Source organism: Tenebrio molitor, chromosome X (assembly GCF_963966145.1).
Source record: "Tenebrio molitor chromosome X, icTenMoli1.1, whole genome shotgun sequence".
Taxonomy (NCBI): Eukaryota; Metazoa; Arthropoda; class Insecta; order Coleoptera; family Tenebrionidae; genus Tenebrio; species Tenebrio molitor.
The window spans coordinates 5520845-5548432 of record NC_091055.1 but is presented as its reverse complement, the minus strand read 5'-3'; the positions used below and the strand labels follow the sequence as shown (position 1 = coordinate 5548432).

General features: G+C 33.2%; 2 protein-coding genes across 7 annotated transcripts; one reads left to right on the top strand and one right to left on the bottom strand.

Annotated features, from left to right (window-relative positions):
* Window positions 1-639: 639 nt before the first annotated feature.
* krz (beta-arrestin protein kurtz) lies at window positions 640-15160 on the bottom strand. 5 transcript variants are annotated; one of them, XM_069061439.1, is made up of 12 exons: window positions 14848-15160; window positions 12284-12355; window positions 5965-6077; window positions 5780-5810; window positions 5579-5639; window positions 5244-5434; window positions 4999-5189; window positions 4645-4926; window positions 3751-3894; window positions 2938-3024; window positions 2741-2884; window positions 640-2567 (listed from the first exon to the last, which is right to left on the bottom strand). In XM_069061439.1, the coding sequence occupies exons 2-12, from the start codon at window positions 12323-12325 to the stop codon at window positions 2477-2479; spliced, it is 1377 nt and encodes a 458-aa protein (XP_068917540.1). In that variant the 5' UTR covers window positions 12326-12355; window positions 14848-15160; the 3' UTR covers window positions 640-2476. The 5 variants fall into 5 exon arrangements, with proteins under 5 accessions (XP_068917540.1, XP_068917541.1, XP_068917539.1 ...); XM_069061440.1 differs by lacking the exon at window positions 12284-12355 and having other exon boundaries at window positions 14848-15156; XM_069061438.1 differs by lacking the exons at window positions 3751-3894; window positions 14848-15160 and adding an exon at window positions 4137-4280 and having other exon boundaries at window positions 12284-12403.
* A 6231-nt stretch (window positions 15161-21391) lies between these two features.
* Rab6 (RAS oncogene family member Rab6) lies at window positions 21392-27410 on the top strand. 2 transcript variants are annotated; one of them, XM_069059906.1, is made up of 6 exons: window positions 21392-21602; window positions 21917-21975; window positions 24533-24692; window positions 24743-24948; window positions 25001-25067; window positions 27106-27410. In XM_069059906.1, the coding sequence occupies exons 1-6, from the start codon at window positions 21533-21535 to the stop codon at window positions 27174-27176; spliced, it is 633 nt and encodes a 210-aa protein (XP_068916007.1). In that variant the 5' UTR covers window positions 21392-21532; the 3' UTR covers window positions 27177-27410. The 2 variants fall into 2 exon arrangements, with proteins under 2 accessions (XP_068916007.1, XP_068916008.1); XM_069059907.1 differs by having other exon boundaries at window positions 21393-21602; window positions 25178-27410.
* The last annotated feature ends 178 nt before the right edge of the window (window positions 27411-27588 follow it).

The following is a 27588-nucleotide window of genomic DNA, read 5'->3' as shown; positions in this document are numbered from 1 at the left end:
ACCAATTTTCGTACAACCAGTGGCGTAACTATGGGTGGCAGCGTTGCCATGCGAAACTATTTAAGTTCTTGTACACAAACTAATATGTACATTTTATATCTATTATTATCATTTCCAACTCCAAACAAAAAAATGCATGTCCACCTTTATACATTAGAATATATAAAAAAAAATCGCAAAAGATAAACATCATTTGAACGCTAACAAAGTCGCGGGCTTGAGGAGCTATTACGTCACGACTTGTAAACACAACACAGACTTTAACTAAGAAATACACATTAACAATGGAATTCCAACAATCGAAGTTAAAAACTATAATGTATATCGAATATGGTGTGAGAATTTTAAGTAAAAACAAAATTGTATTTCAACTGACCTTTTATGACGTAATTTTCTTTTTTAAACGAATCGCCACTTTTTTATTATATTTGATTATGATTACGGTGTTTGGAATTTCAGTTTTATCTATCCTATTACTCAAAACTTACTTTAAAAAAAATTTCAAGGAGTTTCCAAGGTGACAATGAAAAATTTTAAACTTAACATAGGTAAACACACACACAACATCAACTTCTATGCAGAATTTGAGCTCCGTCGACAGTTAGTAGGTTGTTTATGGTATTTAAATTAAAGAAAAGCTTGAGCTATTACTAATTTATTTTATTTATTTAGTATACACAATTATCTTACAGAATAATTACATAATGAAATTTAAAAAAAAGTAACAAATATCTAGTACACTTTCATAAAACAAATTTTATCACTGAAAAATAATGTTCGTCAAATACCAACATGAACGGAAATTCAACCACGTATAGAACCGATGTAAGTTTTATTTTGAAAAATATGTAGACTAGTAATGATATTAACGTGACCACACTGATGAGAGAAAAACTCAAATATGATACGAACGATATGAAAAAACAACGATGGATTTTACGAAGTGAAGAAAATAGATTTATCACAAGGCACTGCGTGTACTAAAAGAGATTATAATTACAAAAATATGAATTGACTCGAACGTTATAAAATAAAACTTCAGTTTAAAGAAACGTTTATATTTGAATCGAGTTAATGTAGGTGTATGTAAAAATAAAATATATCGTGTACGAAACAAAATACTGTTGGCAAATGATTAATCAAAGTATAGGCATTTTAGATAATCAGTGATTTGCTTAGTGATAAATATTTTCTCCGCGTGGCGTTGAAATAAATGCAATGAGATTTTGTTGACCGATGCTAAAATGCAATAATCTAAAGACAACAGACAAAACACAGCAAAGATAGCACATAAATAATTTTTGAGGAAAGCTTTGTGTATACAGAAAGAGAGGAACATACATACATTTTACGAACATTAACCCTAAAAATGTTGTGTTGAACTGCATTTAGGTAACAGTAGCACTTAACTAATTACCCAAAACATCCATGGTTGCAATCATAATCAACGCTGATCTATATTCATCCAATCCAATATTCTGAGACGCAAAAAAATATATTAATATTTATCTGTATCAGCTTCTACCGCTTTATGACTACAACCAATAGTCAGTACTTCATATTTGAGTATAAAAGTGCTTTAAAAAAGTAATACAAAATACTTATTAATTAAATTCAGTACAAAGTTATCATTTAATTGTAAAATTAGTATGTAGCGTTATTTTATTATGTTCTGCGAGTAATTTAAACTTTTACACCCATTATAAGAGCCAGAGAAAATTATACGAGAAAGACGACTATTTACAAGAAAATAAATACAGCCAGTTTAATGTGCACAATTTTATATAGACAGATATACGACTAACTTAATAATAGATATTAAATGCATGAAAGAGTGGAAGAGGTCATACCAAAATGCCAAGTCGAGCATGAGAATAGACCCAAAATATGTAAAAATTTTGAGCTCTCCGTTTCTGATAATAGGCATAGAATTCAACAAATGGACTTGTACAGAACAAAGATTATAGATACAGAAAGGTTTAAAAAATCATACAAAACTAATGTTTGATTTCAGTTGAGAAGCTACAAATTCATGGTTTTATATTACAGAGGTTGCAAGTTGAAATAAACTGAGACTGGTTGACATCTAAACCAGGGGTTTTTAAACGGGGCACTCCACTCAACACGTGACTAGTATTCTATTATGTAATCATTTTGTTTTTATCATTTAAAATTTAAGGTGAAAAGCTGCATACAAGAAGAAATCCGTTACATCACAAATAATTTAAAGCAATAAAACTACCAAGTAAACGAGTGCCCGAAATTTGATTACAAAACAACTTGTTAGAGAAGCATTAAAAACCCCTGCCCTAAAATAGAATAAATGGGTGCATTCTGGTTGTGACTGGCAGCACAGCCGATGACTAGGGCACACACTTGGATCATGGGTTCACACCTAATCGCAGCTGATATACACATCAGTACGTATGGGTTGGAATGGACGGGCAGGCTGCATAGCCATAGCCTGTACCTTCTTTCATGCGTCTGTCTCACCTCCTTTTAACCGAAGTCGAGCAAAATCTTCAAATATTATGTCATCATCGTGATCTTGCAAGTTATTTTCGTCCCTAACATCAACAAAACGTTGTACACAATAATGTTTTCCAAATAAATACGGGTACATAAACTAGAGCTCAAATACTGCAAACGACAAACTAGCTGAGCGACAACATCTCTCACGTTTTTTACGTACCACATTAAGATTATAAAAATGAATGGAAACAAAAAAAAAAACACGTACGCATCGAGCTGAATTAAATTGGCGTCGACTGGAACATCTGCCCCCACGTCCTTACTAGATCTTCGAGATCCCGGAGCGGCCGGTGGTGTTTCTTCTTCAGGTTTCGGATGCATAAGAATAAACGGAAGCTCAGCAGCTAAATCCCTAAATTAACGATAACTGACTAGTCGTAATTTGTAATTTAGGAGGAAACTCACCCTCCTAGAGCTCCTAGACATAATTTAACTTTAACTTTATACTGGACAATTATTCCCAAGTTTTCTCTCTGAGACGGATCCGCAACTCTGCAATTAAAACTTGTTAAAATTGGAACTGAGACTTGTACTACTGTCGACATGCAATCGGAATTAAATACTTATACCATGCACTAGTCGTGTGATTGTTGAAGTGTTACCGAAAGAGTAGTGGCAGTGAATTTCTGGCGATGAAATAAGGATAAGATAGCCGATTAACAAGATTCTTTTGTGAGAGCAACTCAATAACAGGAAATAATTAATGCTGAAAGGGGACCAAACAAAATACATGTATATAGATGAGATGTTTGATTATTTGAAAAGAACTAGGGAATCGTTCTACTCGTATTAATTATGTAATAAATATCATGATGCATCAACAATGTAGCAATAAAGATTTCGCAAAACATCTTATTATCACTCTTGTTCGGTCGTATTGACAAGTGTTCCTACGTCTGGTGATAATAGAATGTTTAGTAACAATAAAATAATGAACTTGCCTCTGAAATTGCCATTTCCATATAATGTGCTGAGCTTCTAAACTAACAAAATAAATGCATTGTTCGAATTATCATGCACATTAGTATCAAAAACATTTATTTCCAGAGTTGTAGAGCACGTTTCTAAAAAGCCGTGTGTGTTATTTTGAGATAGTTTAACGTAACTCTCTAGAAACGTATATTCCGTAATCAGGCAAAGTAAGCATATTAAAAAATAATACATATAATTGGCAAAAAGATGGAGGCGAATGTAACAATATTGTACTTGATAACTTACAAAGTACTCGATGCTAAGTTAGTATCTTCGTGCTTTAATTGTCCGTCCAAGGCGAGGCCCCACTTATCCTTATTATTGGCCAGAAGAGGTGTTAGAGTGAACACTTTGCTCAAAGTGAAGCCTGGGCCGATGGGACAGCCTTCTCTACCCAAACCAAATCACAAAAATATTTAAAACAAGCATACGACAGTTTTCTAATCTGCAGACACTGCAATCCCATCGCCCTTAAAATTGTTGGATAGCATGCATAAAAAACCAACACCTAAAAACTGGTTCATTCGGATGAACCGTTTACTACGTTTACTGCAAATCAATAAAAGAAGTCAAACTCAGTAATGGTAACTGTCAACTGGTAAGTAGGGAAGGCGAGCTGCAGATTAACTCACATAGTGGACGAGGCCAAATTGGTGTCCTCATGCTTTAGCTGGCCGTCTAAGGCCAAGCCTCTTTTGTCCTTGTTATTGGCCAAAAGCGGCCTTACTGAGAACACCTTATTCAATGTACACCCTTGCGGTATGGGACAACCTGCACTATAATACCCTCAGTATTTCATTAACCATCATTACAATATCTAACCCCTATTCATGACGGCAAGCATTAGATATAGATCCATTACTTACACGGGACTCGGTTACAATTTACATTGAACACTTTGATCTATCTCCCAAAATGAATTTTAATGTAAAATATGCGAGTGTGTGTGCGCAAAAACCGACACAAAAATTCCTACAGCAGATGTTTATTTATCAATTCATCTCTTAATCGACTTGGATATATCTAACCGTTACCTTCACATTGAATCGGAATCTTAATTTCGAATCTCACGTATTGCAAATAACTCATTAATATCATTAGATGTGACAATATCGACAAAATATGAATGAATTCACTTACTCGCTCTCCGTTTCAGCAACTATACATTTATACTGAGCAGTAGAAAAAAGGCAAATATCAGCAAATTGCCGAACAGAAACTTTAATTTTCTTGACGGTCCGATTCGAATTGTTGGCTATGTGAACGTTGACGGCTATATTTTCCCCGTGATGGTACAGTTCCTTGTCTAGTGAAGCTTCTAAGTGTAATTTATTCGGACTCATCATGAACTCTTTGCTAACTTCGACAGACGGTTGTTCGCCTTGTTTACTCGGTGCATACATAATCTTGCGAATGGCCAATCTATATAATAAACACGTTACATAATACCTTTCAAATTACGAGATCTTCCCCCGTAAACAACGCGAAACTGACCTAACCGAATTCCTCTTGTGAGGTTTGTCATCTTGAGATTCGCCGACAAACGCTTTAAGCTCGTAATCAACGCCACAAGGTTTTCCTGTATCGCCGGGTGCGGGTTGTAATGTCACAGAAGCTGGACAATGTGGCGGCAACTCAAAATAAAAGGGGTAAGCGTTTGGTCCCAATTTTTTAATAAGTCGTTCCTACAAAACGAAACGTCAGATGATTTTGACAACGTCGTCGATGTTATTAACCACCTGTAGCCTGGTTGGTTCTCTCTTATTTTTACTTTCTGGTGGATAGATCTGTTCGGCTGCTAAATACAGGTCTTTACGAAACGTTAACCCTAACACGTCTAAATCTTCGCGGCCGTACCTAAAAGCAGCCAGAACGTGGCCAAAAACTTTTCTATCTTTAACATAATCCGGATCGATGAGCACAACGCCATCTATAAACATACATAACGTAGTTTCCATCAAAGAAATTATAATTTGGGTTGGAACGGCCTATACAAACTTATGGATTTGATTAAGTAATCTAATCTTATGCAACCCAACAAGTCTGAATAGACCCTCGCTCACCCCCCACGTACCTATAGGATCCACGTGGTCTATGTGGTCCACGAAATCCCGTTTGCCTAGATATACCGTTATCTACAAGAATTATTGAACCATTCAAAAAGGTGCCACATTTCGCGACATCCCACTTCCGACGGAAATAACAAATTATTAATTCAGAAGTGGGAAGTAAGTCGGCACAAAATAATAATTACCGCTAATGCTAAGTGACCTACCTTTCCGTTGGGAGAACTTTTCTTAAAAACCCTGAAAAGGAGAAAATAATGTCAAACTTCTTTAAAGACCGTAAAATATTTAAATTCAATTAATCCATCGGAGTGTAATTTTTCGTTCGTTAAATGTGACACAAAAATACTTTAATATTTCGTCGTCGGTAAATGAAATTCGGTTCGCTACTTACCTCGTGGCTTGTCTTTTACTACTGCCATCGTCCATATCTGGGCTAGAAGGAGCCAATGTGGTGCCAGGGTCCGTGGGACAAAGTGAGGGCACGTTGTGCCCCTCCAGTCTGATCTGTAACCGAAAATAATTTTAAAGTGGAATAAATGAATTTATGACGCAACATCTCAATTTTGATTGCTCTTTATTTATAAATCAGAACCAATAAAATTCGACCGATGTTTAGGTGACTGCAAATTACAATATCGTTAAATAAAAGTAAAAGAAGAACCTGCGTGTGTTGCACCATGATTAAAAATAGTTAACTGATATTGTTTTTTCAACCGTAAAACCGACAAGATATCATTTATGGTTCCTGACCAAACATTACGTTTATAGATTTGGGAGAACCTCTAAACTTCCGTTAATTAACCACAGATGATAATCGCCGCTTAAATAAACAAGACGTCAAAAATAAGTTGAGTGGAAAGGGATTAGACACTTCAAAAATACGAACGACTCAATCGAAAATATTTACAGAGGGAAATCAAAAGACGGTTAGTGGGTCTCTTCGATGCCCTTATCACCGAACCTTGTCGATTTCTTCTATCGATCTGTTATTTGCACTTATGATTGGGAGCTTCAAATCTAATTTAAAAGTTTAGTGACACAACAAAGTTAAGATCTCATCTATCCTTTCTCATCGCTTTATTGATCCTCGGCAACCACCACCTTCTATCTAGTCTACTGTCACACATTCATGTTAAAAAAGTGAGCGAATTCACTTGCTTTTCTCCAATCGTTTCGCCATAACAAGATTTCGTATCGGCCCCAATCAGGTATCCATCCTCCCCCTATCACAATAAAAAATAACTATTCGCCTGATCAGACACAAACAACACAAATTTCATTCATTATTCAGTTGCGATTTCCCTAACCGTAAAACGTGATTATTTTTTCATTTTTCAAACCAATAAAACGTGTGCAAAAATAATCAAATTTGTCTTCAGGAATACGCAAATCATTCGAATAACAAAAATAAATCTCTGTTGTCGTCTCGAGCGTAAATTAATAAATTAAATTTGATTTATAAAGAAACTTTGAAAAATCGACTTATTCTCCGTTTCACGTGTCAAACAAAAAACTGACTTGAGATACTAAATTCCCGTTTGCTTTTAAGGAAACTAATTTGGAACGCGATCTGATATGCACGTACACAGGGGGAAATTTAAACCTCTTTAGAAAACCGCCAATCTTCATGGTGAAGTTGTCAATATTCATAAGGCACCCCTTGTCTCAATTAGCATCACCGAATACTTCAAATCAATGTTGAAGATAATTTTAGAATTCTCATCTTTCGCATAACCGCTTCTTTTAATAAAATCCAATACCACGCTTGGAATAATTTCCTCTCGATCATTATTTATTCACATCCACACAGACGCAGTACATGACAAAAAAAAAAATCATTGCATTTCTTTCTTTCACGTTTCGTGAAAGAGCACATCATAACATTTGCAATGATCAAACTTCATAATATTAAAAAACAATTTCGTAAAAAATAAATAAATAATGACTCTTCCGCTTTCATCAGAAGTGAATCGGATATTATTTGACAAACAGCAAAAAAACCCAAAACATTTTCAGGCTCGTTCAAAATGTATTGTGACGAAAGTTATTGGGGTGCACATTCGCAATACTTTATCTTTTAAAATAATAACGCTGATAATTATTTATGTCGGGGCTCGGTAATAGCGGTTTTATGTGCTTGATAAGACAAAAAACAAAATATATAAATTAACGAGAATCGATACGATGTAAATTTAACGGTAACTCCTTATCAAATCCGGAAAATGATCCATCCTCTGAATAATATTTCGACCACTCGTTTGAAATTGAAAAAAAAATAAAGCCACAAAAAGATGAAATCTGATTACTTTTAACAAAGTTAAATATAGGGTACAGAGGGAAATATAGCTCGTGTTAAAACACAAAAGAGCATAATAATGTCGCGAAATTTAATTAAAAGCATGGCTTTAAACCGCAAAACGCAGACAAGAATTAATTGCAAATGTCTTGGTTGAAGTTCTGCGAGTTGCTTAAATTGTGAATTAATAAAACCGCTACTTATATGATTGTTTGTAAAAATTTTCGTATCAAATTTGACTTGATATTTAAATGCTCACAAAATTTCCAGTCACGATAGAATATAATGTATATTCATGTAGCTGACGACAAATATCATTTAGTATGCAAGGAAATTGACGTGTAAAAACAACTTACAAATAAACAAAGCAAGAAAATGTAGTAACTGACGAAAAATTCATCGCTTCGACGTAATTATTAAAGCATACATAATCGCCATATTCAGAGCATATTTTTGATATTTGACAGGAAAATTCTATGTTTGATATGACCATATGTTATTCCACAACGCTGTGATAAAATCTAATTAGCGTATATTTCAATGATGCAATAATAAAATGAAAATGATAAAGCTCTGGTTCAATTTCATCAGATGTACGACAACAAAAATTGGCGACCCCCGTTTCGACCGACTTCAATTAAAAAATTTAAAAAAGGAAGACATTCGCTCCGGCACTCATTACAGCATTCTCTGCCACGTGTAATTAACGCAATTTTTTGCAAGAAAACGGCAAAGTTAATGAAAATAATCACGGCCGTCACAATTCCACGCAAGAGGAAAGTATGATGACATTTAACATGAAATATGACTCTAAGGCCCAGTATTTCAGTGCAGGGTTAACTTTTGGGTTTGCAAAACGCGGTTAACTTTTAACCCAATTATTAACCTTGTATGCGTATTTCAGTGCTTAGTTATGGGTTAAAGTATTTAACCAACTTTTTCTTAATGTTGGCAGTGCTTTCGGCAGACATATTCGAAAAGCTCGTAGCCAGTCGTAACGGACAGGTGTAGAATGCTGCCGTTTGCTGTCAGCTGTGACAGTATTTAACCCACGTGTAGAGTTGTTTTGGTTAAAGAGTGAGGTGTTTTTATTCAAAAATACATACCTATTTTTTTATAATGGAATTTTACAACAGATACCGACTTTTGGATCAGATATGTATATTAAAAAACAAGAAGATAATTATACATATTAATGTAACAATAAAAAAAATATCTTCTAGCTCTTTTTAATTCGGGAAAAATCAGAATTTATATAAAAATTAATGAAACACAAGGGCATATTATTAAATAAAATAATCTTTTACTAACAAAAAATAATTCTTTTACAATACTGTAAATTATAATAAAAAATATCTATTCAAGTAAAAATAAATAATACCTATTGTAAGATCAAATTAAATTGAATTTCCCAATTAACATTTTAATGTAAATACAATGCTTATATCAAAGTCTAATTTTTGGATCTTCGACGACTGTCCATTTTCAAACTTTCATTTGGCGCCACTTCAAAATGCGAAATAGCCGTTATAAGTGCTAATTTAATATTAAACTTGCCAAAACAGAAAAATAAATAATTCTGCACCGCACTTTTGGCACGAGTAATGCGCATGTCTAACCGAGAAAAAGCAGGTTAACCCACCCCTATCCCCTGGGTTAACTTTCCAGTTAAATTTAACCTTGATTAGAACCAACCCGACACCGAAATACCCCTAACCAGGTAATTTAATAGTTAACCATTTTTATTTGGTTTAACCCACGACTGAAATACCGGGCCTAAATGAGCACTTGTGAGGTTTATTGATGGACGATTATTTTATAATTGAACGATTTGAGTTGGATCTACGATTCTACGCGTTCCAATTAATTCATAAAACGTAAAGAAAATACGGACGCTTGTGGGTATTTGTGTTTTAATGTATGCAGGAATTATTCAATTGTACGCACCTGCATGTACTTAATTAAATTCACACATAACGAATTTGGTGAACGCAGTATTTTAAAACACAACACAACACAACACATCAAATTGCACACACCTAACAATGGGTCAAGATCGCACAAAAGCGGATCGTAAAGAGCCGGCTTGCATCTATTCACAAGAATAGAAACAAATAATCTTCTTATAGGTTTATTATTCGCCGGTAACAATGACACTAGAGCTTCCGAATTAGGGGTTGTTAACAATTGTCGTGTTTTTAGTTTCAAATGAACTGAACGCATGAAACATAATTAATTAATAAACCCGTCAAATGTAAACACATATTCTGCGTTATTAAAATAACTCCTGATATACTCACCGCAGTTGTTAGATAACTAGATAATACATGACGTCTTGCAAACCACAACAAAAAAAGATATCACAATAGGCTTCAAACAACGCCACTGATATAAGAAGGAAAAATATCGGACAAGGGTACGAGAAAAACCTCTTATTTGAAACATATTTTCGTATTATTTTCTTTACAGAACAATTAGTTACATAAAAGACATTCGACTGTCCTTGCAAACATTAAGATAAAAAACACTACAATTTTTCGTGTGCGAATTTTTGTACGCTCGCAGACAAAAATATGCTAACGCAACAATTATCTTAACCCAAATAACCCAAACAATTATTGTTAATTTTCTTTAATTTCGTCGCCAATTGAAACAGGATGAAGTACCTCCCTGTGGCGTACTAACTTCGCGTATTTGCAAACACAAATGAATTTTTCTACGCGATGTCCCCTCTTAAACCTAATTATTTTATGGATCACTGTCCCCAAAAATATAGCGTATTGAACGGCGGTACTGAAAAAAATACGCGATTTCAAATATTCCGTTGCCAACTGTTGGAAAATGATTTAACACCGCTCTTCCTTTAACTGTTACTAGTTAAACAGACGTAACACACTAAATCAATAATATTTATATTTATTTACACGATAAAATTTTATTTTTAAATATTCGTTAAGTTAACATATTGTTCCTCGTGGAACAATAAGTCGATTGGTATGTATTTAACGAGTTTCAATGTCACTATTTGTCATTAATTTATCATCACAAGTAATTTTAACAGCTCTTGTTAATATCTTTAAAATTACGTTGATTTCTTCATGGTGCGGTTATTATACTCGGTTACTTTCCGCTCGAATTAACTCATAAATACATAAACTAAAATCTTGTTATTACTAATTTATTCAAACGTCATTGACGTATCTGTTGTGTAATTTATTTTCAAATTAGCGCCTCCAAAAACAATTACAACAGGAAATATAATTTTCAAGGGAATAACTGTACTATAAAACATACAAGCTTGCAGGCGTTATTTGAAAAATGTGTAATTACCAAAACCACGACAACTGATAATCCTATCCTGGTTAGTCACAATCTAATCCTACAATTTAGTTGGACTGGCTTGGAAAAACGGTCCATTACTCATTGTTATTTCCGATTTTCGACACCTAAAACACGATTTCGGTTTAAACGAAATTAATCTCATTTATACTTTTAACAAAGGAATAAATAGTATTATTTGGACTTTGAAGATTTAATTCGGCATTTTTCATGTTTAATTTCGTAACATTTTAATTTAAAAAACTAAAAAGGGTTGTCAGATGTAAAAAGCTTTGCATAAAATGTAAATTTTCTTTGTTTTAAAAACGTTAACTTTATCACAGTGATATATTTTTTTCAAGAGGTTAATTGATGTGTCAAAAAAACATATTTGTTGAGTGATCTTTACCTTTCCAGAACAATTTGTTACGTGAATCCTTTTGATCATATTCTCCCTTTTAGCATAAAGTGGAAATTCAACAATTCTGAACATAACAAACATCCAAATTCTGGAGCGGAGTTTCCAAGTTATGGATTTGGAACGGTTGACGATTATTCGATTTTCTCTGCTACGTTGCAAAGATCGTTTTGATATGTTATACAGCACCTAACAGCTATGACATTGAGTTGCAAATATGATGATGCCGGGGCTTAGCATTTCGGAAACAATTTCCAGTAAAGTTTCTTATTTTATCGAATTTTAAAGGATGCGCGGACGTAACGTGCGAACTTTTCAACTTTCCCACATGAAGGTTTATTTCCATATAGGCGGACTTACCGATGAACCCAGTATAAAGAGCAATCAAAGAGTCGGTATTATATCACGTGCTGATGTAACGAGGTGATCGTTCATTCTATTCACTTCTACTTCGTTTACACGCCCGATCGAGTGTATGAAAATGAGCTCGAACACTCATTACGAACCAATTATCGAGTATGAACTGAAAGATCCTGATTTTCAATATCCTTTCGAGCGGTTTATTTGCTAGATTTCCGCCACAAAACGCAAAACCTTTTTTGCTATTAACGAGTTCCGAAAAAGGATGAGGTAAAATGAACCAAGCAGCCGAAATAATCAAACCACACAGCAACTCACCTCTCTACTATCATCACTCTCAACAGTCTCGATTCGACCCATCGGACCATTGTAAAACCTCGCGATCCAATTCTGTATGGACGCAAAAAAATTACTCCTACGCATTATCTTTAATATTATCTCATTTCATAGAAATTCAAAAGTGAATACATCCCAACAAAACAATCACTACACCACAAAAAGCGACATTTTCAAAAACTCATCGACAAAAAGATGCACCGACTGTCAGGTTTTATGGTGAGTTTCTTTCAAATACGAAAAAAATATATTTTACTATGAATTTGACAAGTGCTCCTTACACAGACGAAAAGCTCGTGCCATTTACCTGAAATAACAGTATTATCCTAATATAATGCACTAAATGTTACACAATACAAACAAACAGATGTATTCTGTTAGTCATAAAAAAAAACACAAAAACTCAAAACTTGTAAACGATTGTTTCAAAAATCGTGTAACGTAACATTACGAGTGCCATATTCGTGTTAATAGCCAAACTTGGGGTTGCAGTAAACACAAAGTTTCCCGTTTGATGTTTGAATAACTTTGAACTGAAAACGGAAGTGGGCAGAATCAATAATTTATTGCACTTTCCGCGACTCATAATTAACAATCTCGCCGTGCCATTTCCAGCTCAATTTTTTTGACGGGATTTTCAATCTGATTTATTTAATACTCTATTAAATATAAATAAGCTGAAACCGGAGCAGCGATTTGTGAAATATGATTTATCTGACTAAACGATTTATAAATTACGAACTTCCTCGAGCGCCGTGAAATCGAATTGATTTCAAATAAAAAAAAAAATTGATATACAAACGAAATTACACATCATTTGCATTTACGTGGAAAGGAAGTATTTGACGGTTTGTTGCTTATTCTCTGGAATAATTTTTATTCGTACGTGGCGCCGTTCTTCTGCTTGGCCACAGTTTCTCCCTGAAGGCTCGATTCTCTACAGAAAATTGAAATTCACAACGTGACGGAAAAAAATTGGCCGGTGGTATATCAACATTTTCAATACTTAACTTGTCAAAACGACGAATTATATTCCGTCACGGATGTCAAAAATTGGTCCGAGGGATGATTGTTCGCTGCATGTTTTATAGGCGTTTTCTTTGTTTTTCGAATCATTTTTACCACGACTCTGTACGAGTATCTGTACAGATAAATCCAGCTTTGACGTAAAATAATCTGTCATTATGATAAATTAAGTTACGACAAGGGCCTTTGTTTTTGATAGGTAACCCTGATAACGAGAAAGAACATAATTGATTTAGTGCAAAACTCCTGTACATCATCAGTAACCTTTTCTAAAATAATTAAGTTAAAGGGTTTTCGGTGCAACTTGGTCTTCAGAGTAAACTCAATTTGAACGCTGGTCCCGTCCTTCGCTTAATAGCGCCAACAGCATTAATGCTTCCCGCAGTGATTCCCCGGAATTAATTCCATGAATTATTCCGATTTTCTCAATGAACTTGAACACACGTTCATAAATAACAAAGCGACTTCTACCTAAACTCTCAGATTAGAGCTGCTGAAAAACCATGCGATATTTTCAACCGAAAATCAATTTAGTAACCGTGTTAATTTAAACAAAACAGTGAAGTGTTGATTAGAATAAGGTTGAAATATAGCAGACAAAATTTCGTTTCGATATGAAACATCATACTGGTAACGAATTTAATGTGAAGTAAAACCAATTTATGTCACTCACTGCCAAAGTGAGGTATCAAAGACAACGATACCCAAGTAAAATTAAATGGAAATATGATTCACATAGCAGAAGTAATTGGTGTTCACCTTTTACTTCCAATTTCCAAGTATACTCTGCTTCATCTAAACTCGGAGAAAAGGTTTCTTAATTAAATTTCGAATGAATCACAATATTTAAAAGAGAATTTGCTTTGCTGAGGCACCCATTCACGGTATCCAAAGTAAATAGTATTATCTTTATTTGACTATCAAACACATACATGAAGTTCGAGCGGGCTGTAATCTGACTAGGTACACCAATATAATTTGCCCTTATAATTCGTGAGCCAATCAAAATGAGTGTCTTCAAGTTAATCTAATATCTTTATGAGGTTTAATTGGCTACAATAGGCTCCTCTGCGTCGTAAAAATTTATGTGATTTCTGAAATACGCTAGATAATTTTTTTATTATCTGTCGTTTCTGGTGTGGCCAAAAATACAACTCAAAAACAGGACTTTATCTTCCCACATATTTGGCCGAATGCACAAACTTACAAACAACAAACCTTCAATCAATTTAATAGACAGTACTCGTCTAATTAGAAGGGATATGTTTACAAACAGGTCATTATTCTAATGGGGCATTATTTGCCTACGTCTATGCCAAATCGGAGACCAAATTACAGTTTAAATTTTGAGAATAAAAACATTGCAGCACGTCGCAACGATCATCGTTTTGCAGGTTATTACATTAGAAATGCATCTCCTTCATACAAATACTAACCAAAACCACTCGCATACCATAAATTAACTTCAAACCCTTCAAATCAATCGAGAAATTTTGAAAAAACTCAAATTTTCCACTTACGTGTACACTATTTTCCTGGAAATGCCAAAAATTCAGAGTCCACACGTTCTAATGCACAGCATCAGAAGTCCAGTTATTTGTCGCTTTTAACCTGAATATTTGGAATATGTTCGTGATAATGTCGTGTTTGAGGTAGACCGGTAAGTAACCACAAATTTTCACGATTTCACTCTCCCTAACAGTTGATGTTCCTTCCCATCGAAACACTTTGGGCCTTGTCCAACTTCCCAACTCTGAAAACTGGGAAGTGCGCTGGAGTAGGGATATAAACGAACTCAAGCGCATGCTGCATGCTGCTTCTACGTTAACGTTACCAACTGTCGGAATTCTCTCTTGATAAACCGCGATTTTTGATAATCCCTCCAAGAAAGATGAGAAAAGGCTTTAATCGATATCTGCCAGATAATCTACAACAAGTCTTATTGATTTCAAACAGACCGATGCGATATTCGATTATTTATACATTTCATAGGTTTGTCCCTAGGTTCGTCTAAAAATTTAGTGTGCGGTCTGCGGTGCATGCGCATTTGTAATTCACGCTTTGGTATTGTTGGTTGCATACGCAACTATAGTTAGAAAATACGAAACAGAAGGTTATTGTGGTTATTACAACATTGTAAATTTGTAAAAGAAGGTTTATTATGCACAAGAAATTGTTAAATAGTCAACTTACGACACCTGCAACATCTAAAAAAAAAGGAAAATAGATAAATATAGTTATTTTCCTTCCAAGAAATTACAGGTTTTCTAGTGTTAACTTCTAATATTTTTGTATATTTAAATAAGTAATATAATCAGTTTTTTAATTAAAGAACCACGACCTGTTGATTCAGGTTTGCAATAATAAAATTTTACTAAAGTTAGGGAATTTAATGGTTACGTCTGCCAAAGCCTGTCATTTTTAATGTCCTTGAAAGTACGCAAACTCGCATTTAAAATTTGAACGTGTTATTAAAAATGCCTCGCAAAGTGAGATATTTATTAAACTCTCAAACTGGCTGTTATTAGTTGTTATTAACTTTATTAACATGCTGCGCTAGTAATATCTCTATATAACCTCAATTTTTATATTATTAAATTTTTCACCCTAGGTCAAAAGTGTACAATGTTACGGTGTTGTGGTTCTTTGATTAAAAAAAAAACAGACTTATACAGGATTATTCTAAATGATTATAGTCCAAGTAGGCGTAAAAACTGAAGGTAAAATTTATGGTTGCCGCTCCATATAAAAAACATCAAAATGATGTGAATAAGTGAGTACAAGTGGACTCAAGTTGCAAAAAACCACTTGTCATTTGCAACAGCATTTTTTCAATATTTTTAAAGCAAATAAAGGCACAAAAGGACCAGAAAATTATAGTTTGGATTGAATATTTTCCATATAAGTACAGTTTTAAAGTACATAATTTCAAATGACTAATCCCTTAAAAGTGCTGTTGCAAATTCAAAATGGTTTTTTACAATTTGAGTCAACTTTACATACCTTTCACACACAGGAGTTGAATTGGGTGCAAAACAAGTCAATATTTTTGGATTCAATCGTTAATTTAAAAAAAATAAAATAAAACTCTCATCACCGCTCTTTTCACCTAAAAAATGACAATGACAGCGACAAAAACTGACAATTCACTGAAAGCGGCAAAAATTTCATAACATGGGCATGGCATGGCATGGCATGGCATGGCATGGTATATTGTACTTACTGAGTTGAATGTTGTATCAGTTTTTATGTTTATACATCAGTCCTCTCTGGAATGCCCTTTTTCCTTTTTGGAATGAACAATATTAGGGACCATTAGATCATAAAAATCACTTGCGTCCCAGACATTAAACAGACAGACATTAAACTTAGCACCACATGACACATGGCGATTGGTGGATGTTCGACATTTGACTTTTGGCTATTTATATTTTTTATATTTGTGTTAATCCTGCGTATCGAATGAAAGTATCAAACACGTGTTCCCCGTATAACATCATCCTTGCTAATTCTGGAACGGGACTTCCCCAAATGGAGGGTGATATCGAGGAAACAATAAAGGACGGGAGTGTGGGCACTGGGCAGCAGTCAGTCTTGTAAAAGTATTAGTTCTGTGTGTATGCAAAAAATAAAGCTTAAGTCACAATAGCCCATATTTAATTATTTTACCGTCCCCACAATATTAACATTTGATTTGATATTTTAACTACATATTTGATATCCAGGTGCCTGTTGGTTTGGACTGCGTATGTGCCGCAAAACAAACCTACATTACATTTCATTTGTGCTACCAACATAACACAATTTAGGGGAATTTACGTCAAAGACGAACCTCGTCCGCGTAAAATCCCAGTGAAGCAGCCCGAATTTAAATATGAATACGAAAATCATTTATCTCGTAACAAAGGGACCAGTCAACCAATTTACTCAACTAATTCATAATTAATAATTCATATCGTTTTGATGGGAATTATCATTCGAGAATGGATTCTACAGAAGACGACAGCTAATGCACATTAAAATTTAAACTTCACCGCTACTCAGACTTAAAAGCATGAGTTAAAAGATACATCTTCCCCTAATCAGTTGAATAATTTAAAACGACTGCCACAATGGTATTATACTCATATATGTATATTCATCTTTCATTATTTCTTAAGAATTAAAATTCTATTCCGTAATGCACAGATCGGCAACAAAAGTAAAAATCGGCTTTAAAATCCATAATTAAACATTTGAAAGTATCCATTTTATTTGACAACGACACCGAAACTTTATAACATGCAATTTTAATTTTGAGTAATTAAAATATAAAGTTTTATCTGTATTGAAAGGAAAGTTTAAACAAGAATAGGTAGGTAGGTATTTAGCTGTTAACGTACAGCCCACGTGAGTTAGAAACTCGAACGAAATCACCGTACACCTTTTAATCTCAACTGATGAAGGCATATCAAATTTCACCCTTTTCTTTGCCAATTAGTTTCCTCAGTACAGCGTAAAAACCGTTTTTAAAGGAGCTCTCTTGAGAAGCCATAATTTTCTAATATCAGGGGAAGAAATTACTAATGAAACATTATTTTCTTATAGTTATTTCTTAATAATAATAACCTTCAACGAGGGAATACTGAATTTCGTTAGAAATATATATTTATTAATATTAAATATCAATATAAACGTCAACACAATAAATAATAATTCTTGCTGACACAGACAATACCTCTGTAAGTATATCCATAAATTCTACAAATTGTAATTTACATTTAAGTATTGTTGAAGAAATATTATTAATAAATTAACAATGCATTTACCGCCATAACATTGATATAACCTGAGTTCTCAGTTGTAAATTATAAAAAAATCAGCTGGTCTGTCACTTATCCTGAAATTTTATTATAAACAGTACATGTAAATAATACAGGCAATGAAAGTGTATAGCTCTTTGGCTTTTCTTAATTCAAGTTGTCAAAAATAATACATAATATTTTTTTTTTGTATTATCTAATATAATTTTTTGCCCTGTTTTTAAAGGTATACCTATTTAAAAAGCAAATATTTCAAGAATTCTCTGCCCTGTTTTTAAGGTATATTAAAAAAAGTTAAAATGTCAAGCCATTTCGTTCTGTTTTTAAGTTTGTACTATACGGGCCTGTTTAAAACACAACCGAAGACACACAACACTTTTTAAGGATTCTGCTTTCTTTATAAGGTGTATTTAAAAAGCAAATGTTTCAAGGATTTTGCCCTGTTTTTTAGGTATAGTATTAAAAAGTTAAAATGCTACGGTATTTCAACCTGTTTTTAAAGTATTTTTTAAAGTTATTTTTTTAGGATTCTGTGTCATTTTTAAGGTAGGTATAATAAAAAAGTTAAAATGTCAAGGCATTTCGGCTTATTTTTAAGATGTATTAAATTAAATTGAAATCGTTAAATGCACATGTGTAAAGTTGTAATGTTACAAACGCAAAGAAAATACAAGAAAAAGAAAAAAATTGATAAGTTACAATATCTCTCACAGTTACGGAAATATGAAAGTGTTTTAGAAGATATTCGAAGAATTCCTTTCTATAAAAAATCTCCTGAACAGGGACAAACAGGAAGCGGTATAAGTATTTTTTCAGATCCGAATGAAATGGTAGAACGTCTTGAATTATTAATTGCATCAAAAAATTCTGGAAATGATTCAACTGAAGTGTACGAGTATAATGAATGCGTACAAATATCTGATAAATTGTTAAAAATGAAATTAATGAAAAAGTTAGATCACAAAAGAATATTCTCGAAACTCTTTGGCTCTGCCAACTCGTGAACCTTTGGTGAACTTGTTCGTGCATGAAACTGAATAAATGAGTCTAATACATATTAGATCTAAAGAGTAAATAGTTTTGAAATAAGTTATTCTGAAAACCCTATTAATTTATCTGGATTAAAAGGCGAAATTGCTTTAAAAACAACAAGTCTCGGCTATACTTAGTTGGGATAACATTACTGAAGTATAAAAATAATGGAATAAAATATCGAAAATTAATTGGTGATGGTCATAAACAGAATGAAATTAGGAAAGATGGTGTTGAACAGGATTGGAAATTATTAAAATTACCAAACGATGAAAATTAATTAAATAATTATATGTACATATACAAGAATATTTTTTGACATCAGTTTCTCCTGAGCCCCCGTTTTATTTTGATGTAAATTATGCAACTACTCGTTTTATGTTAATTATACGTGACAAAGTAATCTTTTTTTTTATTTTACGTAAAAACTTCAGAGGAATAACATCTTTTGCTTCATCTGAAACCCCCATTTTATTAAAATCTTAGTATTGATACACTGTATCCTTAAATTAACATTTTTTGTTCAAATTTTTATGTTATAAATTTTATTACAATTGGCCTGGTTTTTTGACAAACAACTTATTACTGTTTCAAAATGTTGTCTTTAGAACAAAGAATTTATTTAATCCAATGTTGGACCGGTTTTTGTCACATTATTACAAAATTTAATGAAAAATCTCCCAGGCATGGGTGTTCAGAAGCTTAAACTTCGATACAGGCTTGAATTATGACTACAGAAGAATGGTTTTACATTCAATTAGGTATCATTTGATGTTTTGAAAAAAAAGGAAAATATTTTTTCTGCATTTTCTTTGATTTTAATGTTAAGTCTTCCTCTGTGTTGAAAAAGACTTTTTAATTTTTTGCGTAAAATCAAAAATAAAAATTTGTTCCCTCTTGTAAACTCAATCCAGGGACATACCGTATATGCTGTAGTTGAATCTCAAAGAATATGAATATTATAGATGAATAAATTTACTTGGAAATGAAGTAAAGTTTTTAATTAAATAAATGACTGGCAGAGTCAATCCAGAGTCAAAGACAATGAATGATTATAGAGTATATTTATCACCTAATGAAATAAGGAAAAAGAAATAAATTTACGTAAAGAGGAAAAAGCCTTAACATCGATATTTTTCATTCGATATTCCCATCTTTAACATGTACTGGATCAAGGAGTAGGGATACTCCTTGTACTGGATGTACTGCCTCTCCGTCGCATGCCATTGGGAAGGTACAGAGAGGGGGAAGTTGCTGCGTCTTTATTTTTCAAAACGGGACGCAAAATAGTATATTAGTATATTAAAGAACGAGTTTTATAAGGGTTCATTTAGCGCACGAGTCCCAGGTGTAGAAAACGACCCGTAGGGGAGTTTTCTATGGGACGAGTGCGCCAATGCCCTTATAAAACGAGTTTTTTGTGTTATTTTCTAGAATTTGCAGCCTTGTTTTAATTTTTAAATAAAAAATTAATTTCTTAAATTCTAGGAAATTTTGTATTAATTGGTAATTCAAGGTAACGGATGCAACTACATCTGCAACAGATGTTAAAAAGTAGAGTTTGAACATTAATATTAAAAGTTTTTTGGTGTAAATGACAATAATACACTCATTATTGATAAACATTTTCTTAGAAATCTATTAAACCACGAGTGCTTTAATAGATAGCCATAAACGACTCCAAATTGAATACAATAATAGACCTATTAGAGACCGGTCTCACACACCAGCCGCGACTACTGGAAGCACAGAACAGAACACCTAATCAGAGAGTATACTATACTTATACTATGACTATACTCTGCACATAATAACCTAATGATCGTTAATACACTGATTTGATGTGCATGTTATTTGAATGACATACACATAACAGCCAATCTGTATAATAAGTTGCATAGATCATTAAATGTACAATTTCCATTTATAGACGTTAAATTCTTAAATTTTGATTAACTTTAAAAACATCGAATATGATTGAATTTCTAATAAAATAATATTACGTAACAGAAACTACTCGGGAATGTAATGAGTCATGGTTCATTGGGCTGAATCCGACTCTGCCTGAATACCGTTTTTCTTTAATTTGAAACGTCCCATTCCTGCCATTTAACAAAGAATATTTGTCTTTTGAATATCGGTAGATTATTTTTTGTAAAATTGAATTTCGTTGTTGATTATTATTATTTTAATTTTTTGGTCACTCCCAAACGTAACATGCGCAGAATGAGAAGTCGTTGTCCGAGTGGTTCGCTACCGTGGCGTATTCTGTCATTGGTGTAGTCGGTACAGTTCGTTTCCTGTGATATTTTACTGTGAAAATTCGAGATTTGCAGGGTTTTTAAAAGAATTGTTAAGTTTTAACGAAAAAATGTCTACATCAGGAGACTTCGGTAATCCCTTGCGAAAATTTAAGTTAGTTTTCTTAGGAGAACAAAGTGGTGAGTGTTGACGTTTCTTGATGAGTTGTAAACTTTCATACCAGACCTCTGAAAAGATCAATAAATGACATATTTCACAATATTCTCTATATTTGTTTAATATTTAATCGATTGTCAAACATTGCAAGTTCCTTTCATTTCTCATATCGATTTTCGCCAACTTGACCAATCTTCAACTACATGACAGCTCATTTCTAGGTTATGTTTTGATAAAACTGATAAGTGATTATATCTCCTTTGATCATAACATTTTCGATATTAATCACCCACCAAATTTCACAGTAATTTTTTTTAATTCAATTTTGTACTTTCAGTCGGAAAAACGTCGCTAATAACGAGGTTTATGTATGACAGCTTTGATAACACCTACCAGGTAAGTGCCTGATTAATCACTTCCACCAACATTTCGTTAATTGCGATACCCGATTTGTACTTTATATGTTCGTATACTTGCTCCTTTTCCAATCGAACAAATTATTTTTGTCAAAAAAAAAAAAACCAGAATCCAACACCTAATCGATTGTCAATTTTAACGCAAGTACAAGACAAGTAAAAACAGAATTAAATAAAATCGTGATTAAAAACCATAGGGTTCAAGTATCCGGTTCGCCCGCTAGTTTGACAAGTGTCATTTTCACCAAGTGTCATTTGGACGTCGCCGGGTCTAGCTCAGACATAACTTTAAGAATCACATCTCGACCTCTTGAAACACGAGATTGATTAAATTTCACATATACGCGGGAGTATTTTATGTAGCTGCATTACATTCAGGCTGATATAATGAACAGGCAATATCACGACCTCCCACGAAACGCGGTTAAACAAGTCAACCAAAAAACTGCACAAAGGTACCATTTGAGTGGCGTGGGAAAACCTGTGTCAAAGCACATCGCACCACGCATCAAAATAATCAAATTAAATTTGGAATTGTGAGACCGATTCCCACTTTTAATAGGACAAGGTAATATTTGCCCTGGCAATTTTAAAACGAATTTGTAAATGTACAAGGGAGACCGCTTAGAAATTAAGATGTAATTACATCAACAGCCCTGTGTATATTTCGTTCCGTAATCAATTTAGAAAATAGGGAAAGATTTTAATTAAAACGGAATTTCCAGTTTCTCTTTAATTATCAACCAACGGTGGTCGCTTTTTAACATGGACACGGGGAAGTTTCTAATTTTTCATCAAGTTAATTTGAGTTCAGCACGAATACTAAACCGGGCTTATTAAAATATAGACAGCACACCTGTTTATTTGTACAAAAAAAAAACAAGTAGCAACCAACGTTTCAAGTCGACTTACGTAAAGTAAAATTTCTTTGATCTATATAAGGTGATAAAATGGTACAGGGGTTCCAGGCACACATAAATTGTGAACTTTTTTCTGCGTCGATATTGAAATAATCGATACTGTACTTGAGACGTCTGAACAAAAACTCGGCTCCTCCCATTTGATTTATTTAACCAATTAGATCTGCATTTGTGTCGTGCTTTTTTTGTTCTATTATTAAAATTACAGCTTTCATTGTGGGCAAATTTAAGATTAAGTTATAAAAACTTGACAATAGTAATGGACTCTGTTTTATCCACATAAATATTATACATATAAGTGTTATTACTATACTAAAATGTTGATAACAATGGATATTGTTTATTTGAAATCGGTAGTTTATGGCCTCTGGTCTAACCGTGTTATTTGACAGTTACATCGACGGTTCCCACAATGCAAATTTTATGTTACACTTGTTACATTATTGTCATTTGCCCGTTATTACTTGAAGTAACGTACACCCCCAAGTATTTTTTTTATTAACAGTAGGCGGGTTGAGCTTCTAGGATCCAATGCGAGTTTAGATCGTTACAATTTAGATCATCCGTTTATTTTAAGCAAAAACCTTTTGATATGTCAAGCAATTAATTGAGACTATTAAGCTGCCTTGCATTTAGCTTCCACAGAGGCGTACTTACATCCAATTAATAGAACTTGAAATAAGCTATATTTAGATCGCGCCGTATTGAACGATTTACAATCACCGAATTGTTACCTACCTACTTTTCCCAATTACAAAAATTATTCTATATTGAACAAGTAATTGTGAAATAACCGAAATATTATCTTTTTACAACTTGTAAATTGTCATTTGTTTTTAATGACGGATTACACTATCTTTTGGCAGTTGAGTGTTGAATTAATCTCAGACTTAATATAGGATGAACATAACCTATTGTACCTGCCAAGTATTTATTCTACTCATTTTCGCGAATCCACCAAAAGATCAATTTATTTAACAACCACCTACACACAGTGGCCCTTCAGTAACACAAAAGGCATCCCAAGAGTAACAAATTGGCCAAAAAAACTGTTCATTTGTGCCCATTATCGCTTCACACCTGTTTTCGGTTTATTCGATGTGTTCGTTTAAGGATAAATTAGATTGCTTCTGTAATAATTAATTAACCGATTCATCACAAATTCAGAAATGTAGGGAAGGTTCGAAAAATTTACGTTCATACTTTCTCCATTTTCGCTAAATAGCTTTGTAGAATTTTAATGAAGCGGTCCAGATCGAGGTCAAGATGTGGATGATTTACAATTTCCAATTCGTTTTATTTTTCGGTTTTAGAATTTATGTCGACCGGTTCAACGTCGTATCAGAGCAAATAACTAAAGTAGTAATAAACACATCATAAAACTATATATACGTGATAATAAAAAAATACTGTGTTGAAGTCATGTCTGAGCTGTAACCTTTTTGAATATAAATGTAAAGAACGTCAATTAGTTAGTACAAAACCTACATGTTTTAAAATAAATAAAGGAATGGCCGACAAATATTACAAATAGTATTCGCAGTTTGTTATTTTTGCTAGATATAATTCACAGAAGACTTTTGAGTTATCAGTTTCAACATGATGTGTATGTTTTAGGCGACTATAGGAATTGATTTCTTATCTAAAACAATGTACCTCGAGGATAGAACTGTGAGGTTGCAGCTGTGGGATACAGCTGGACAAGAGAGATTTAGATCATTAATACCATCATACATTCGTGATTCAACTGTTGCTGTCGTAGTTTATGACATAACAAGTTCGTATTGTCGAAATAATGGAATTGAATGATTGTCCAGTAATTTGTAGATGCCAATTCTTTTCATCAAACATCTAAATGGATTGACGATGTGAGAACAGAGAGAGGTAGCGACGTGATCATTATGCTCGTGGGCAATAAAACAGATCTCTCTGACAAAAGACAAGTTAGTACAGAAGAAGGCGAAAGAAAAGCTAAAGAATTAAATGTTATGTTTATCGAAACTAGTGCAAAGGCTGGATATAACGTTAAGCAGGTACGCTTTGTACTTTTCGGATGCATTTTGGGAAATTTTTTGTTGTTTTTAGTTGTTTAGACGCGTTGCTGCCGCACTGCCAGGAATGGATTCAACAGAAAACAAACCACCAGAAGACAGTATCCTTTTTAGAATGCATGAATTGTTTTTATTTATTTAGCTGTTCGTGGCATGTTTTATTTATGATTTTGCACTAGGTTTTTGTTTATTTTCCTTAATGTTTTTTTAGTGCAAGAAGTTGTGTTAAAAGACACACCAAACGAAGTAAAAGATCCAGATGGAGGCTGTGCATGCTAAATCAACGTTTGTTTTTTTTTTATCCTTATTTATATTTGTGTAGACCTTACAAATATATTCTGGAACTTCGCGACAAATTTTGGGATGTTTTAGCGACTGATCTAAAAAATATTGTAAATAATAAGCTTAACTGTCAACAGCTCGATCTATATACACGGTTCCAAAATTTGGCCGAGTTCCGCAACATCTCTGTGTTAATTGTAACGATTGTCATCTTCAAGTATTGCCTTAATTGTTAGGGACTATCGTAATTTTTATTTATGTGTAATATATGATGATTGATATAGATATTCTTTCCACATGTTTGTTCTTAAATTCGTTACGATCGTGACTTTTATATTTATCTCGTCAGTCTTAGTTTTAGTTGACACTATTGAATCATTTGATTTAGAAACAAGTATGAGGAAGAAGCTCCAAGTCAACGTGCGTACACAAAACTACTTTGCAATAATTTTTCTGTTTTCCACAATTTTCCCCCAATTGCCTGACGTTACTGCGATCTTCTTCAATCTACGGAAAAGTGTACACAGATTCACTTTGAGGATTCCTCTTTGATAAATGCATTTACTGACTATTCTGCTAGACTTTTACTGACTTATCAAAATGGTGCTTATTTATTAAAAAAACATATAATCAAAAATCAATACCACAACTTTTGTTTGAACTAAAAGTCAAATTGATGGGAACAGACTTAACATATCATATTATTCTTAACACGTGTAGAATCAGAATCAATGCCATTAGATTTTACGTATGTAGTTCAAATAAACGATGTTCGACTGTGACCGTGCCTGTAAAACTTAAAATGTAAGAAAAACAAAACTCTGAAACACCAAATTCGAATCAATTTGTCCGTTGTGATGTAATTCGATTATCGATTTTAAAAGCTGCAATCAGTGTCCACGATATTACAAGCTCAAGTTGTGATTATGAAATTTTGGGTAATTAGCACATTCCTTTTGCAGCTTAGATGTGTCATTTGCAGATAAATCAGATTTTGATTTATCATGTTTAGTGTCATAAAACGCACAATTTGCCTTCAGTAAAATTTCACACAACCCCGTACAACATTACGACTTAGTTTATCTTGGGACAGCTTGCATGTTTAGTATGCTGCTTGCTAATTAATTTCCTCCTGTACATATTTACGCAGCAATATTGGATGTTTATACTTTTTTAACATATGATATAATAAATTGGTGTATAATTTTATATTTGCATTCTGAATCTAGGGGTTAGTCATTATGAACCGTAAATTTTCTCAAGTTGAATTTGATATTATCAACGATAATGACTAACCCTCTTTCTTGAATGGGTACAAAATATCGACAGAGGGTGCGATTATTAATAACTTATTAATTTTAGTTTTGTTAAATCATGTAAAATGTATTAATTTATTAAAAAAAAGTTGTTTACTACCCGGTTTTTATGTATAACTTGCGACGTGTATCGCAGAGTGGATACAAGCATTTATGAATAAAATTTTTTCGTATATATATTTTTTTCCTTCACTTATGACTTGAATGTATCGATATGTAATTAGCCATGTTGCAGTTGTGTATATTATGTAGGTTGTATAATTTGCTGAATAAGAGTGCTAAAGTATATAGTACTATGCGTTTTTATTACGATTAACATTATGCTTACTGTTTACTTAATTTTGTAAATGAAGTGTTAGATTTTTGCAGGCGTCAGCTGCTGTGGTTGCCAAGTTCAATGGTAAGCTGAAGCTTTGTAAAGGTTTGGGTCAAGAACCAGGAAACTGTACTTGATTCAATAGTTATATGATACTGAGTGCATGCCTGTGAATTTGCATGTTGTACATTTGAAGGCGAAATTTATTCCTTAACAACGGTGCAGCAGTGGATCTACAAACACAACCTCAGCTTCAAAACGACCAACATGATTCAGAAGGAGGCTGCATGTGCTGAAAAACTAGAAATAATTGTTCAAAAACCAAACATATTTAGTTTCAACTAACAACCAAAGTAGCCTCTGCCTATGTTGACGTTGAAAAGCTATAAGTGTGACATTTATTTGCAATTGGCACTTTATGTGTGGCATGGAACATCCACTGTTACAATTAATTGCATTTTCATGTAACAAGACTTTAACTGTGTATGAGGTGATCTGTAATTTTTCTATTAAAATGATTTGCCTATTCATTTGTTGTTCATCATTACTCGAGATTTTTTAAGCTCAAGTCGTACTATATATATATACATATATGGAAATGTAAAATTAAATTACATATTTAAAATAAGCTTCTGCAATCGATGATGTATCATTGCACATTAAATATAACAATAATTACAAAAGTCTGATGTACATATAAACCTCATT